Source organism: Phodopus roborovskii, unplaced genomic scaffold (genome assembly GCF_943737965.1).
Source record: "Phodopus roborovskii unplaced genomic scaffold, PHOROB, whole genome shotgun sequence".
Taxonomy (NCBI): domain Eukaryota; kingdom Metazoa; phylum Chordata; class Mammalia; order Rodentia; family Cricetidae; genus Phodopus; species Phodopus roborovskii.
This window is the reverse complement of record NW_026126525.1, coordinates 27480443-27498131: the sequence shown is the minus strand read 5'-3', so window position 1 is coordinate 27498131 and position 17689 is coordinate 27480443. Positions and strand designations below refer to the sequence as shown.

Here is a 17689-nt window from a genome sequence, read left to right as displayed (position 1 = left end):
TGTTTTTGATGGGAATAAGTTTTAGACTGGGGAGAGGGGAGCAATTCCGTAGTGAGGATAGTAGGAAAGGAAGTCAGTTTTTGTTGTGAATGGTGAGGGAAATGTAAGCATCATGTCTGACTGTGTTGGAATTCGAGGGCAGTTATCTGCATAGTTTTCACTAGTTTTAGGGTATAAATAGGAGTGCTATTTACCTCCCTCATATTTGGATTTTTTTCCCTATGTGTAGAAGTTTGGGTGTTTCCCTGTTATAGTAGAGGATATTAAGTTCTATGAATCCAAGGCTCAGTGGTTAAGAAGGCTTGCTGCTCTTGCAGAGGACAGACAGGTATCCTGTGGCTGTGAACTGCCTGTAACTACAGCTCCCTGGAATTTAACACTCTTCTTCTGCCTTCCAAGGGCCAGAAGATACTCTTTAAACAGAGTATCTCTACTTTGTGTTCCCTACTCTTGTTCATTGCTTTTCTGGGGATGGTCACTAGGAAGTCAATGGTCCACATAAAATTAGAAAGGACTTGAGTATTGTTTATTGTATTAAAAGTGTACAGATGTGAGTCAGCCAGTGTTGACAATGGTTTGTATCTGGGCTTTTCATTAGGTGGTTGGGTCTGGTATAGAAGACAGTGAAGGACCCTTCCTGACTTGTATTTTGGATGACATCTCTGATGTCCTTGTGAACTTTAGTGATTGGCTCTCTTTATTCTCATAGCTGTAAAATAATAGTTGCTGGAAATAAAACTTGCTAATTGCATTATTCCCAAAATGTCCTAGCGTTTTCAAAGGCGAATTAATTACCTTATTGGAAGGAAGCATACATAGTTCATGGCATTAGAAATTTTCAGGCCATCCAGTTATTATGCCAATTAATTGTACTCTGCACTTTGACATCACCATATACAACAATTGTACACTAATTTTTTTATATTTGTTTGTTTAAACTTTAATGGGCTTCTTTTAAGGACTTTTCTTTTGTGAAGTTTTAAAGTTTGAATTGTTAGGACTGAAAGATGAAATACTTCTTTCATCTACTTTTCATAGGCTGTTTCTAAAAGTGATTTTCTTGTTCAGCATATATGCTTTTAAAAGTCCTTCCTCAACTCCATGATAGCTTTTATTAAAAAAGAAGTAGCCTCCTGAGTGTTTCTGTTAGGTTTGTAGTGTGGTTTCTGGTAAACCATTTATCCTAATCTCTCAAACTTGAAAGTCAGGCTTCTGAATGCTCACAGTGGTTATCTAAAGGAGAGTAAGTAGAAAGAAAAAATGATTTCCTTTTAAGATTTCAAAGCCTCAAATATGGCACTAAAGAGAATGGTGTATGTGATGTTTGTGTGAAGATGACCATTATCTCTTCAAGCCTTTCTGGAGAGAGCTCTATGTGTGAGAAATAGAATTATTTGTTGGAATTATTGTGCCTAAGAAATTTTATTTCAGCTGCTCTAGCATTTACTATCTGGTTAAACTTCATGAAGATAAATTTGTTTGCAGACTACTTTAGTAAAATGGTATTTTTTTTTAAAAAAATCAGATTACAAACTAGTAAGAATCTGTTTTAGAGAAATTCTTTCAATATATTTTAATTTTAAAAGTATATCATAAGGTCTGTTTATTTGTTAATGTTTTTATTGTTCTTCAATTGTCTACATAGATTAAACTGAATTGCCTCAACTCTTGTGTTTCAGGAGATTACCTGGTGCAATTGATGTCATTGGTCAAACAATAACCATCAGCCGAGTAGAAGGAAGACGGAGGGCAAACGAAAACAGCAATATACAGGTTGTTCTGTATTCTGGTTTAATTGATGCAATGTATGTGTGTCTGTATGTATGTATATATACTTCCATAGTGCTAGTTTGTGATAGTTACATTCAGTTTTATGAAGGGATTTCATATGAAAAACCAGTGGCCTTATTTATACTTATTAGGAAGACTTTACATTTAGAATTTATAACTTCTCAATTTCTGTGAGTGAAGTTTTCCTTTGGTTATTATAAAGCATGCTGTATAATCTCATTGAAAAGAATGTGGAAGGGAAATTACCTCGAGTTCTACCACCTAGTTGTTTATTGTCACCAAGTATATAAAATGTGCTTTTTAGCATTTTTATGCGTCTTAGTATTTTTAAAGGTAATTTTTGTAAAATATAAGATAGTTTTTCCTACCATTAAAATGTTATGATTTCTTGAAATGCTTTCCAATTTTAATAGGTTATTAGTAGAACACTCAGAAAATTATTGTACTCAAATGTAGAAAAAAGTTAATAAAAATTACATATTTACACGGTATGTTTTGGTAAGAATTCAAGACTGTGGATACATATTGCATTAGCCGGCTTTGCTATTTGTAAACCTCATTGCATGTCAGAATCTTGTCATGTTTCTGTTAGAGGTCCCAATTTGTGTTAGTCCCCTTCCTTAATTGCTTCAGTAAGTCTGGGTTTCCCTGTTCCTAGCTAGTCACACAGGCAGCACTGCACTCCTGTTCAGTGGGAACTTTTGCTCTTAAACAGAGGCTTACATGAAAGTAATTTTCCACCTGTTAGCACTGCTTAACACTACACCATGTTCTGAGTTAGGTCCTCAAATGCCTGCCCTATTTGCATGTGAATTTCTCAGGGCTAGATTTATTATATTGGTCATTGCTGTAATTAACTCAACTTTGCCTGAGATTTAAAATGTGATACTTGCTGTATTGTGTTTATGAAGTATTTATTTGTAACTTAGAATGCTTTGATTAGTTCTTACTGAAAGAATTTTAGGTAGTCTAGTCCTTGTTCTTGGTTTTGAGTATGAACATTTGAAAAGGTAGATATGTAAATACATACTCACGTATGTACATACCAGCACACATCAACATAGAAATAGTGCCCCTCCCCCAATAGTGTGAGAATTAAAGTCCACCTTTTTTATCCTACTTCTTGGAGTAAGTAAAGTGAACTCAATATGATTCAATTTAGAACATTTATTTATTTATCTTTCTAATTAATTATGCTTTAATTTTAGGTCCTTTCTGACAGATCTGCTACTGAAGTAGACAACAATTTCAGCAAACCACCTCCATTTTTCCCTCCAGGGGCTCCTCCCACTCACCTTCCACCGCCTCCCTTTCTCCCTCCTCCTCCAACTGTCAGCACGGCTCCACCTCTGATCCCACCTCCAGGTAAGAAGTGGGGAGAGGTCTTTGATTAACTAGTGCTTCCTAAAGTGAAAACAGATATTTGCAAATACTGCTTTGATCGGTTATACTCCATTAAAAGTAACATTTTGTCTGTAGTAGATTCATACTGAATCTTGCTACTTATTCTTATATTTGCTATTTACCGTTGTATCTTGTTATTTCAGCCTAGCAGAGATATTATTTCAAAGTAGGAAAGAATAAACAGGTAACAATATTGACCTTGAAGTCAAATAATAAGTACAAATTTAAGTTGCTGTTAGTGTGTGGAGAAATCCTTACTCAATTGGAAACTGTATGTTGACTTGTATTGTAAAATGTTCTAAAGTTACTGTTGGAATTAAATAGGTCCAAAAAAATGCTATCTTGTGAGACTGGAATCAATCTAGTGATCAGTGATTGTGTGATGGTTTCCATTTAGAGATGACCTCTGAGTCTTGGGCATTTAATTATTATTTCTTTAAAGTAGACAGAAAATCACTTTTATCATGTTTTTCACTACTTTGGATAGTTTTGAAGCTCAGAGCATTAGTGATGCAGGAAATAGTCCGCAAGCGGTCTGTCTCCACAGCTCCCCCAGTGGACTTTGTTACCTCTTTCAGTAAGTTTTAAGTGCTTCTCCCTAACCAGCTTTGTATGATCTGGCAGGTTGATTGAGATTGAAATTATATTCTTCCCTGGGAGCTTCAGGTCCTAGTGTAATCGTAAGGAAACATTCATTAAGGTTTCCCCTCCCTTAGTAAATTACTTTTTACTTTACGCCCACTCACTGCACTGGGAGTGAGCAGCCTGCTGTGTTGAATCCAGAGGCAGACTGCTGCTTCCCCTGTGCTCACCCTTGACCTGCAGATGTCAGCTCCTCTGTGTGCCTTGTGTCCTTCACTGTCACGTCAACTCTGAAATAAGATGGAAAAAAAAAATGGTGTGTGCCTTCAGGAAACTCTGTTGTGCTGGAGTAAAGGGAAATGCAGTAGGACTGATGCTTCTCTTCAAGGTAGTGTTTAAACCACTGGAGCACAGACCGTTATGAGCCATGAGTACTGTTGAAAATTGACCAGATGGAAGGGACATAGGTGTCTCATAATGACAATATAATATGGTTTCTAAATGACACCCTTAAAAAAACTGATTAAGCTGCAAAAATAATGAAATGTTGAATATGTTCAGCTTTACTACTACCAAAGTTCTTTACTAATACTAAAATTCTTTGCTAGTATTGACATTTCTTTTTGAAAATTTAAAGATATTTTACTTTTAATACACAAATATTGTATTTGTTTATGAGGCACAATGTGTTTTGGTTTATATGCTTACATTATGGAGTTATTTTAAGCTTATTAACATTAACCTTCATTTCCCATACTCAACATGTTTTATGATAAAGCTACTCATTTGTTTTTGTTTTCATGTGCACATTGGTCTGTGTGAGGGTGTAGGATCCCCTGAACCTGGAGTTATAGACTGCTGTGAGCTGCTATGTGGGTGCTGGAAATGAACTCAGGTTCTCTGGAAGAACAGACAGTGCTTGTAACTGCAGAACCATCTTTCCAGCCATGATGAAACTACTTAAAACCTAGCTTTCCTTTAAAGATTTTGAATTTCATTATGTATATAATGTGTGTGTGTCTGTGTGTGGGTATATGCACTTTATGTTCAGATGTTCACAGAGGCCAGGGAAACAGATCCCTCTGCAGTTGGCGTTACATGCTGCTGTGATCTGCCTGATATGGGTGTTGTGGACTGATTCTGGGTCCTCTGGAAGCAATTTGTCTTCTTAACAGCTAAGCCTTCTCTCTAGCATGAAAATCTATTCTTTTTTTTTCTTTCTTTTTTTAAATAAATAGGTGCACCTAACTGTAGCCATTGCTGTACAGTAAATGTTTAAGACTGAAACTTTGTACCCTCATAAACAACATTACCTATTTTCAACTCTCATCCTGTCTTCTGATAACTTCTGATTTACTCTGCATTTCTCTTTGTTAGGTTTCACATGTGAGTTTACTCATTCAGTGTTTGACTCCTTGTATCTGTTTGATTTGCCTAGCATAATGTTCTCTAGATGCATGCATATTTTCGCAAGTGACTGAGAAAATGAAAAAAAAAATGTATTTACTAATAAAGCAGTATCCTCATAAGGCTAACATTTTTATATGCATGTTTAAGAGAAGTTTACTAATGAATGTGAAGGGGAAAGGTATGAAATAGTGAAGAATACTTTGCTGCTATAGAACACTAGGAGACTATAGGACATTGCTGATAGGCAATGCCAGTATATGGAAGTTTTTCATTTTAGCAAATGGCAAAATTACACTCATTTCTTTGCCATTTCCATAACACCAGAGGTGACTTTCAGATTGCCAGATAGTAAATTCATTCAGCTTTGCACAAACTGAACTGTGTGGATTTGTAGGTACATACTAGTTAAAGAAAAGCTATATTTTCCTGTGCCATTTGCCATAGAACCACGAGTACACTCTGTTCTGTAATCACTGCTATTTAAACCATTGTAGAATCACATGCATCTTGTAAAAGAAAGCTGTGTAATGTAGGGTCTCTTTGGGTATTGCCTCTTGAAAGGTACTATGTTTTTCTTAACCCCCTCCATTTTTTTTTTTTTCATTTTGTTTTGTTTTGCTTTTGTTGTTGTTGGGTTTTTTTTGTTTGTTTGTTTGTTTCTTTTCTTTAGAAATTTTGAATCATAAAGGAGGAAAAACCTTTTGAGACTTCCTTTAACTTTATTTTAATGTTAAATTAAAAAAAATAATTTTCTCTAAACATAATGGAACAGATATAGTAATGATATGTCCATATTTTGGATGTTAATAGTTTTTTTTTTTTTTTTTTTTTATTAAGAAAATACAATGATGGGGCTGGAGGAATGGCTCAGAGGTTAAGAGCATTGACTGCTCTTCCAGAGGTCCTGAGTTCAGTTCCCAACGACCATATGGTGGCTCACAACCATCTCTAATAGGATCTGATGCTTTTTTGTGTGTGTGCAGGCCAACATGCAGACAGAACACTATATGCATAACAAATAAAAAAAAATTTTAAAAAAAGGAAAAAATGGCTACATGTCTAGATTTGCTTGGAAAAGACCTAATTAATAAGACCAGGCTGGCCTTAAACCCACAGAGATCTGCTTGCCCCTGCCTCCCGAGTGCTGAGATTAAAGGCGTGCACCACCACCACCTGGCCTACCTTACACCTTTTATCACAGCATAACTAAATTCATAGGTATGCCCTTTGGAAGTTAAAACTTGTGGTCATCTCTGGAGATTTATAAATATGACTCACCATGTGAGTGTTCTTAAATAGTTCTTAAAATTATGAGCTGATAGGTCTGGGGAGATGGCTCAGCCACTAAATGCTTGCTGCTCTTGCTAAAGACCCTGGCCACGTCCCATCTGTGAGACAGCAATTCCAAAGGATCTGATGTCATCTTATGACCTACAGGGTCACGGTCACTGGGCATGCATATGGCATATATACATTTATTTAGATAACACCTGTGCACATAAATACATCTAAAAGTTCTTTTAAAAAAATAAAAGCTGACAGAAACAGCTCTCTCCCAAGACATTGTCAGATAATTGACAGGGTGGTATATTGTCTCTTCTTTCCCTTAAACATTGATCTGCAGACATGTGTGAATCTCGTGAGGTACACAGGGAAAACAGAATATTTTTGTTCATCACAAAATGAAGAGTAGAGCTGGCTACTTCAGATTTAAAGGACTTATAACCATAGTCACAGTAGTAACTTGAAAACAAATAATTATTAATGGCTTCCATAATTAAAAAGCCATTCACTGTCTTAATCAGAAAATTCTGTTCTGTGAAATTGATTCAGGAACACATTAGTAGGAGTCTTTGCTTTTCCAAGTAATATTTGAACCAGTAAACCAGTGTCTAATACATTGAATGTTTTCTTTTTAAGGTACTGTTTTGAGTACAGCCCATCTGTAAACTAATTTTGTTTTAGAATGACACCTGAAATGGATACTAGTGAGCTTCTAAAATTTAAGCAACTAACTTGAAAATAGAAGGACTGCACAATGCCAGACAGTTGAAATGGGTGTGTATCTGCTAAGAAGGCTTTGCCATAGGACTGTGGACATGCACAGTAATGTCTTAGGAATTTTTCTTCCCCTTGAGTGTGAAGTGCATAAACTCTTCTGGGGGCAGAGGTCAGGGAGCTTGTGAAGAGCAGAATTAGATATTTTTTAAGCCATTCAACTAAGGCTCCACTATGTAGTAGGTTTGTATTATCTTATGTTTGACTACATCAGTTCTGAAATAATTGGAAATTAGAATGAAATTAGGGTTGGTGCTATTTTGTATGTATGTAGCCTATTTTGTATGTCAGTTACTGTTGTCAAATGTTTTAACCATTTGTGACTGTTATTTTGTTGTATCACTATACCTGTAACCTTTTCATCATCCCCAACATGTTTTTTCTGCCTTATCAAAAATAACTACTGTTCTTTTTCCTGTCTCTGAATTTGCTTTTTCTAGGTAGCTTGTAAAGGAGTGATCATATCTGTTCATTGGTGTTTTGCTTATTTTGTTTCTAAAAAAGAATTTTATCATGGTGAACTAATTTTAGAGAAAGCGTATAATTTAACTTTGAAATGTTAATTTGCTTTGATGTTATGTTCTGTTTTATATGTAGATTTCATAGATACTAAAAGCTTAAGATGAAATTTTAATGTCCTTTTTGTGTGGATACTCAAATCATAACAATGTCTTGTCTGTGTAGAGGGTGGGTGTGCACCTGCCTCCTGTAGAAGTGAGAGGTGCACTTCCTCTGTCTTTCTCTACTGCTCTCTGCCGTATTCTTTGAGACAGGAGCTCTCACCTCTTGCTGGACCTGGAGCTTGACCCCTCTGCTAGGCTGGCTGCCCAGTAAGCCCCTGGGGTCTGTCTGTATGCATAATCTGCTCCTCCCTGCAGCATTGGATCACGGTGAACACATTTTTATCCTCCACTTTTACATGGCTGCAATCTCAGGTCATAATGCTTCCATAGCAAGCCTGTGGGCCACCTATTATGCCCTTTAAAAATAAGTTCTTTGAAGAATCCCTCTATTTAGTCTATGCTGGCCTCAGACTTACAACAGGCCACCTGCCTCAGCCTACCCAGGTGTTAAGATTACAGGTGTGAGCCCCACACTTACTTACTTTGTTTTTTTAAGATAGGGTCTGTGTAACAAAGGATGGCGTTAAACATCTGTTCCTCTTCAGAGTACTGGGTTCATTTTTAACCATGCCTGGTTTCTGGAGTTCTGGGATCACATCCAGGGTTTTGTGCAAGTACAGTACCGAGTAGGCTAAACCCTCACTCTGAATTGTCATATTCAGTACGACATTGGAACTGCAGTTTGTGGAGTTTAAGTATGGCTTTAATATCTGCTCTTTGTTTACCCTGTTCTTCTAGTATCTTTGCATATGTATATAAGAGCTGTTAAAATCAATTATAAATTTTCTCCTAACATTGGGATGTCTATCAAATATATTTTAATTGGAGATGGAATTTTATTTTCTATAGAATTCAGTTTCTATATCACTCAGTTTGATGACTGAGTGATAAAAAAATAAGATCTTGTGTTTTTAATTAGCTTTTTAGATAAATATGCTGGTATATTTTGTCATATCATTTAAATGTATTTACAATGACTTCTTAATTCAACTTGGTTGGTTTAGTCATTGAAAAACTGTAGTTTATAGTATTCTGCATGTTCATGTGCTTAATTTGTGAAGCATTTCTGTTAAATGATATTTTTAGAAATTATGCAAATTTGACAGCCATGTCTTTGTACACGCTCCCAACTTTGGCTTACAGTAGAAGCAGGCTTATGTCAGGCTTTTGTGGCTTACATTATAGTACTAATGGGATTTGGAACTTAGTGAGAAGCAGGGAGAAGAATTCATGTGATTCTGCCCCTTTTCCCCTTTTAATAGGTAGGTATATATTGTGTTTCTATTACTACAAGTTATCTGGAATGTAGTAGCTTAAAAAGCATATTATTATTGTCTGCGTTAGGAATCTAGGAGTAACTTAAGTAATTCACACTTTCAGACTTCATGGTCATTTCTAAGGATTTAACTGAGAAAGGCTTAGTCCCGAAACTCACTCACTTTGATAAAAGTCAGCTTTCTTTCTTTAAAAGACCTTATTTTATGTGTATGAGGATTTTAATTGCCTGCATGCCACATGCGTACCTGGTACCTGTTGAGATAATAGTAGAGTGTCAGTCCCCTGGAAGGGGAAACACAGATGCTTGTGAGAATCTGTATGGGTGCTGAGAACCAAACCCAAAGAGTAGCCCTCCAAGAAGTTCTTTGTCTAGCACCCTTTTCCTCTTTTTGTTAGGTTGTGGGCCAAAGGGGCTTGGTTCTCCCTAACATCTGAGGGGGCAACTGAATGAGTGCCAGCAAAGTAGAAATCACTGTCTTTTGTAGCTTAGTCATGGCCTCACTGGTTTTGCTGTCTTTGTGTTGTGTGTTATATAAGAGTTGTGATGTCCAGCTCACTTAGAAGAGGACTCCAATACCAGAAGTATGCAAAGGCATTTGTATCAGGAGAAAGGAATCATAGAACCATGTCAGAAGCTGCCTAGCATGGTTCTACAAATCACAGATGAAAATGAGTTTCTTTAAAGATAAGTTTTTTTTAATGTGTCTTCAGAGTATTTTGTGGAAATTCCTGGCACAGATCATGTTTTTTGTTTGATTTTTAGTACTTGATAGGAATGCTGCCTTTTTGCTTTTTGTCTCAGTTTGCTAAGTAGAATTTTAGCCTCTCCCCCCCCCCTCCTTGCCCCCACCCCAGACAGGGTTTCTCTGTGTAGTCCTGACTGTCCTGGAACTCACTCTGTAGACCAGGCTGGCCGCAAACTCACAAAGATCTGCCTAACTTTGCCTCCCAAGTGCTGCGATTAAAGGCATGCACTGCCCCCTTTTACATTTAGGAATAATCATGACATACTGAAAAGGCTGAATGTTCTCTCTGTGTCTGTCTATCTCTCTTCAATCCCTCATCCCCACTGAGGTCTAACAGCAGTCTGTATTGTCATTGTGTTTTACTCTCTGGACGAAAATGCCTTTGTAAAAATTTAAAAGTTGATTTTACTTTTCAAATGTATTACTGAATCTCTTAAGTATAGAAGTGCAGGTTATAATCCAGTGTTCTCAGAGTGTGGTCCCAGGTTAATGACTTTATCTCCTTAGGATTTCTTGGGAATGCAGATATGTTTTTATATTACATAAGGCATTTTGAATGGAGAAACTCTAGAATGTCCCAGCAGTCTGTGCTGAGTGATTCTGTTGCAGGAAAGTGCATGAATGTGAATAGATAATTGCTTTGCTGAAGCTTTTAATATATTACCATTAGGGAAGGCTTTCCTTTTTCATTTTGTAGATAAATAATATAAGGTAGATAAATAATATAAGGCCAGAGGTGGTGGCACAAATCTTTAATCTCAGCCCTTGGGAGGCAGATGCAGGTAAATATCCATGAGTTCAATGCCAGATTGTTTATGTAGAGAGTTTCTGACCAGCCAGGGCTACATAGTGAGACTTTGTCTCAAAGCAAAATAAAACAAAACATGTATCTGTGTACACACACACACACACACACACACACACACACACACACACACACACACACACACACGTACATGCATGCATGCATGCAAATAAGTATATACATACATATAGAACAGTAACAAAGTACTTAATGTGTATGTTTAGTCTATTGGAGTTGTTCAGGGAAGAAAAATGGGATTTTTGGAATGAGTTTTCCATCCCTTACATTATTTTATTTTGTTTCTTTAATAAATATTGAATACTGGAGATTTTTTTTTTTAAGTGAAAATGTGGTTTTCCATTTTATCACTTATTAAACTAACTTATTTTTGAAAATGTTTCTGGGAGTTGTCAAGGAATTGGTTGTGTGTTTCATCAGTTTTATAGAATGTTCGTGACCAAGTGTTTATACTGAAGTATACTGAAATTAAAGTCTCACTGGAAGAGCCCTTTCTATCATACAAGCTTTCTGTTGTGTAGTCACCAATTGGAAAGACAACTATATTTAACATGTTTTTTATTTTTACTCTGTTCTTAGTTCCAGTTGATTTTTAAAAATCTTTTCTGTAACACTACTATAGTAAGAATAAAATTAAAGGCAGGTAATAATTGTTTTAATTAGGGTTTTAATGCTGTTATAAAAATACTATGACCAAAAGCATCAGAGGCAGTCAGGACAGGAACTCAAGGCAGAAACAAGGAGTCAGAAACAGAAGCAGAAGTCTTGCTGCTTACTGGCTTCTTCTTACTGGTTTGCGTCCTTATACAACCCAGGATCCTGCTCAGGGTTGGGCTCACCATGATAAACTGGGTCCTCACGCATCAATCATTGTTTAAGGAAATGTTAGACACACTTGCCTATCCAGTTGTCTTATGGAGGTGTTTTCTCAGTTGAGAGCGCCTCTGACCAAAAGACACTAGCTTGTATCAGTTTGACATAAAACTGACCAACAAAGTAATTTTAACTGCTTTTGGAGGAATTAACTTGGCCATATGCCTTCTGCATTTGTTTTCATAGTTTAAAGGACTAAACTTAGTTTGAGGACTAAGTTCTGAAGGCCCCAGCTAGTAATTGTGTCTTTTTTTTTTTTTTTTTTGCACAAATTCTCATTTTAGTAAGTCTAGCTAAAGTAGTGCTTGCTACTCATAAACACACTTAGATAACGTTACTAGGATGAAAGTAGCACAGAGTAGGCACTGATCTAACAGTAGTCTTACACATGCAAATTTTCATTATTAAATGAATTAAAATCAGATAATGAAGTTCAGTAGTGTTTTAAATATTTGTACTGTTCTAAAGAATATTAAGTAGTAGTATATATGAAAAACATTACTATTCCTGCCTTCCTTCCCCCATATAGCTTTGCTTTTGGAATTCTTAGCTAGAGCTATCTGCTATGTCCTTAGTCTTCAGTGATGTGAAAGGCTTCAAACTTCAGTGATATGAAAGGCTTCAAGCTAAAAACCTTGGGAATGGGATTGCCTGTGGATCCGCTTGATAGGCTGGGAGTGCCATGGTTGCCTTACATATTTTTTCACTCTTAGTGGTTTTATAACCTTTTATTTCATGGGGTTAGATCGGGTACTTGAGTCAGTGTTTTAAGGCCATATGCTGCCTTAAGCTCTTATTCATGACAGCCTTCTTCCAGTAAAACATGTCCGTCAGAACATCTTACAGTCAACTAGCAGCAGCTTTCCGTGGTCACGAAAACATCTGAAAGTGCTTCTGCTCACTTGCATGCAGTTAGTAAGTGAATTTGCTCCCCTCCTTTGAGCTAATTTTGACACAGTTTTAAAGAAGATTTAATAAACTTTGAACGATTGAATTTATTTGTAATATAAAACTTTTAATAAAAAAGTTGTTTTAATTTTTTTCCTGTTTTCTTACTCTGAGACCATTATTTTTTCAGCTAAAAGTACTTCCAGTTTGTATGTCATACACTGGCTTTCATGTGTTTCTTGAATTTAAAATTAGGATTTAATTTTAGTTGCTTAGTACTCAACAGGGACATTTCGCCAGTGTAAACTTAGAATGTTCATGCATAGTTTATTTCTTAAAGGCTGTGATGCTTACAAAGAATCGAGAGACAATCTCATGTTAGTTTGCCAACACCTGTAGAAGGCAATTATCTGTTTATGTTAATATGATGTGTGGGTGTGTATGTGTTCATATGTAAGTTTCTTATGCCTGCTTTTCCACTTCTACAAATCAAAGAGTATTGACTATTGACTCCCAGCAACAGCAGTAAACAAAGTCTTCAACACTTGAGTAGCACACACTGGCTTTCCCTACTTGCAGTACTTACATTAAAGTGTTAAGCTAACACCATCAGTTTCTGATGACCCAACATAGTGAGTTCTTGAACATTATGGAGTTCGATATTTTTAAGTGATGTGCCTTTTAACTTTATTTGTGACTCCAGCCAGTGGGGCAATCTTGCTGTGAAGTTGCTAGACTGGTTCTCATCAGGGAAGTTGGATGCTGTACTTGAATTGTTGGTCTGCAAGAATACAGAGCGCTTCTCTTGAGTACTGTGCCAGGATGCTGAGACAGGGGTTTTATTTCAAAGTTTGTTTTGGTGATGGCATAAAACATACCAGGTTCTGAAATCCAGTTACTATATTAAATTTCATCACTTGTTTTTTAGGTATTCCAATAACTGTACCACCTCCAGGTAAAACTTTTTTCATGTTTTCTCCATCATTGTTAATGAACATGAAATTTCAAGCTTATAGTTGCAGGAGGGACGGTGTTGATACAGTTAGAATGTGCACTAGGCCACTGGGATTTCAAGGTCCTATTTTCAGCTCTGCCTTTGCTTCATTCCAGTTTTAAGCCCGTCTTACCCATTTCTATAGAAACAGATGTTCTCACCTTATCAATTAATGAGGAAAACAATAGAAGATACAGGATTAAATCACTGTTTGAAAGCTTTTTAGACCAAGGATTGTGTGTGTGTGTGTGTGTGTGTGTGTGTGTGTGTGTGTGTGTGTGTGTGTGTGTAAGTGACTCAAAGAGAAAAGAAAAATAATATATCTCAATTTTATCATAGCTTCTGATTGTTTACCCATTGTCATAATTCATTGTCATGAGGAAATATGTTCTGAAATACACAGCAATTGTGTGCTTAATAACTAGTCAAGTATTTGTTCTTAGAATGGTAACTAAGTAGACATTGTGATTGTGTTGTAGGAGTGGTTATGTAGCCCTGTGTTGATTTTTACATTTTTGTCAGTGATGTAATGATGTGTAATGATGAACCAATAGAAAGTATATTTACTGAGTTCAGTTTAAAAAACAAGGAGTATGAAGATGACTGTGACGATGCTGGGAAGAGTGGGTCTCAATTCCAGGTGATCTGGATGAGCAGAAAGAAGTTTAGATTGCAAAGGTCAGTGTACATACTTAGCTAGGAGTGCAGTCACTGACTGTATGGGTGTGGCTGAGGAAAGGCTGGCCAGGGGAAGTCTAAGGGATTGTTGTTTCTTTTTAGTCTAAATGATAGTATGGCTGTGAAACTGTTGTGTAGGAGGTGGACTACTGTGGTAACTGATAAACCCAGGCCTGCTTTGATATAGTAGAAGAGTTACAGATGCTAAAACTGGACAGAATGACTAGCAAAGTAAGCTTGAAATAGTTTCAGGCAAGAAACAAAACTTTGAGAAAGAATGAGAGAACTGGGGTTCATGTCCCCAGAGAATACTGGAGAGGAGCCTTAATGGGAAGGTGCCAGTTAGTAGAAGACGGTGGAGGTTCGGCAAGACGTGAGCCAGAGAACACATGATCGAAACTGTTGAATGTGATGCATTTCCTAGTAGTGGAGGTTGCTAAAACCTTCGGGAAATAGGTATCAGAAGTTGTGGGACTTTGAAGTCTTTGACTGTGGCAGTTACATCTGGGCTTTGGAAGTATAGAGGAGACTACTGTTGAGCTCCTTTAGCCATGCTGTCTGTCCTGTGGGTTTCATTTAGCTATGCAAATAACTGACAGTGTTAACTTCACAAGACAAAGGTGCAAATCATTTGCCTCCATTGTGTGCCTTGCTTTGTAAAGTAGCTCATTGGGGTTGTTTAAGTAACATTTTATGGCAGATGTTCTTGCTATGAATACATTTTTACTGGTTAGATTTAACTTATAAATTTATACACTTCAAAGAAATTTCTATAAATCTGAAACTCAAACTATTTTTAAATGACATAAATGTTATTTTATTTGTGTTTCTTCAAAACATAATCTGATGGCAAAACTATTACTTTTTTATTTTTTTTTAATGTGGAAAAGGTAAGGCATTGAGACTAACTTCCTTATATGCACAAAATGGGCTGTGTGTGGTGCTGAAAATAAGACCAGGTGTCCTGACAATTTGTGCTCTGTGTGTTAGATCAGATTGCTAATTAACAACGTTATTGCTCTAAAAAACTGTTTATAAGTTTCAGCTCTATTTTTTCCTGTTCGTAATGACGTAGAGAAGCACGTTTGTGTCCCCAGAAAATATTAGTGATACTCAGCACCTGTTTCACTCTTGACATTACATATGCCTCCTGTTAATGATCGTATCTTGTGGTTGACTGTTTCAGGGTTCCCTCCTCCACCAGGCGCTCCGCCTCCATCTCTTATACCAACAATAGAAAGGTAAAGCAGTGCCAATCCTCTTCAGTTGTTCGTCATTGACAGCCTTGCAACAGAACCTTTGTAATATTCTCTAATGTTTACACATAGCACCTGCCTGTTAATTCATAAGTTACTCTCTATTAAGTGCTTTCATGTAATATAGACTAATATCAAAATTGGGCAAAGGAGATAAAAATAGTTTGTTAGAAATCAATAATTTGTATATGTTGGAAAGGTATTATAACCAAGTTAGAGACATTAAAACCAATTTTTCTAAATTTTAAACCTCATTCTGTTACCTCAATTTCCCTGAATCTTATTTAGAAAGCTGAAATTGGTTATATGTCATATTGAGTAATACCAGCAAATAACTAGGTCTTAGTGTTTTTGAGGTGAAAAAGTCCATGTTATCACATTAAAAAATAGCAAGACCTTGTAACAGATTGCTTTGCTGTCTTCTCATTTGTACTGGACTATTACGATTGAGTAATTATTTGCATCAGACATAAAGATACTTCTTTCCGCCACAGTGGCCATTCTTCTGGTTACGACAGCCGTTCTGCACGAGCATTTCCATACGGCAATGGTAAGTTACTTGCCACCCAGATCCACTGTGAATCGGTAAAGTATGTATGGTAAAGAAATAGAAACATGTTTTCATGGGTTAAAATAACACCTTTACAAAGTAAGCAAAAAAAAAAAAAAAAAAAAAAATCAATTGATAGAGTGAAGTCTTTATATATATACCAGATTACTTTAGAGAATATACTTTCTTTTTCAATTGCAGCACAGCAGGTATGGGAAGTTCAGCTTTTCCTGAAATTTTTCCTGAAATGATTTAGGACTTGTCTCAGTCTCATTGTCCATGAGTCATGGCATCCAGCTAACCTTATTTTTTCCTTTCACTGGCTTAGTTTTTGTTAAGTCATGTTGTATGCCCTCCCCCCCCAGCACACACACACACTTTTTATTTGTAGCAATTTTATCCACACCAAGGGCTTCTGACACCTTCCCTTTTTTTATTTATTTTTAAGAGTGATCCATCATACTTACTTAAGGATGTGGTGAGTTGTAGTGGTTACCCTTACCAAATTTATTGGTCACTAAGGAGATAGGCAGGTGACCAGACAGAAAAGAACTTGTTTGGAGCCAGGCGTTGATGGTGCATGCCTTTAATCCCAACACTCGGGAGTCAGAGGCAGGTGAATCTCTGTGAGTTTGAGACAAGCCTGCTCTACAGAGCTAGTTCCAGGACAGGTTCCAAAGCAATACCGAGAAACCCTATCTCAGAAAAAAAGGAACTTGTCTTGAGAATTGAGTGAAAAGAGTCTCCTAACTCAAAGGGTGGAACATTTGGCGATAGCTTGCTTCATGGGGTAAGAGGAAATGGTAAGCCTATGAACTGCAAGTGATGAGTGGCTGGACCCCAGAGAGCTCCTGTTCATATTCAGTAGTATAAGCTTACTTTGGAGGTAGAGAAGGTTGGTTTCCAGACCAGCACAGTAAAGCAAACATGATAAAACACATTCTGTAGAGCCCTTTATTTCCCAGTGCATAGAAAAAATAATGTTTATTTATATTAAGCTCTGTAAATGTGCAGTATCATGCTTCAAGAAGCATATAGCCCTTAATTTAAAAAAAAAGTTGTTAAAAAATACTAGTATCATTTGAACCCTTCGTGAGATGAGTTATATAATCTTTTTGACTCAGTCACTGTGGTGGCTACTACTAACAATTAGAGTTGCTATGGCAATATCTTAACATTGCAGTGAAGTTTACTCTATATTGCATCTTCTCTGAAAGATTTCCCTGTAGCAATGTGATTCTGTTTGATGGTATCTTCTCCCAGAGTAGGAGCACTGGGATGGAGTCAGCCCTCTTGTACAGTGCCACTGCTTGAGAAACTAAGGTTATGTCCTGTTCACTCAGTTGACACTTGTGTAGTGTTCACTAGAACACATGTCAAGCTCCACTTCATTTCTTCCACAGTCCTCTCTGCAGGTACTTGCTCCATCTGCTGAAGTTCTAACTCCTTCCAAGTCTCTCTTGCTAGTTCATGTTGATGTCAGTATCTTTACCTCCTCCTCTAAATCCTGAATATTCTTAATGACATCTAGAACTAGAAGATTTCACTTTATGTTTTCCGGTTATATCAGAGGAATCAATTAAGACTTAGGAAATTAAGACTTAAAATACAGTTACTCTTGAGCACAGGTTGTGGAATGAGTTTTGTGTTTGCAGAAATGAAAACAATATAAATTGAAGCCCACATTTCCATCAGTGTTCTTGAGTGACTGGATGCATTGTCAGGGATGAGTATT

At 36.7% G+C, this 17689-nt stretch overlaps 1 protein-coding gene across 4 annotated transcripts in view; it reads left to right on the top strand.

The window, feature by feature from the left end:
• Fip1l1 (factor interacting with PAPOLA and CPSF1) overlaps window positions 1–17689 on the top strand; it is a 63118-nt gene that overhangs the window by 34041 nt on the left and 11388 nt on the right. For 2 of the 4 annotated variants that reach the window (XM_051198356.1, XM_051198354.1), the window contains 5 exons: window positions 1680–1773; window positions 3000–3156; window positions 13405–13431; window positions 15335–15389; window positions 15899–15954. In XM_051198356.1, coding sequence (XP_051054313.1) covers window positions 1680–1773; window positions 3000–3156; window positions 13405–13431; window positions 15335–15389; window positions 15899–15954 — 389 coding nt within the window. The remainder of the gene's footprint in view (window positions 1–1679; window positions 1774–2999; window positions 3157–13404; window positions 13432–15334; window positions 15390–15898; window positions 15955–17689) is intronic. The other 2 variants (XM_051198357.1, XM_051198355.1) reach the window with 1 other exon arrangement.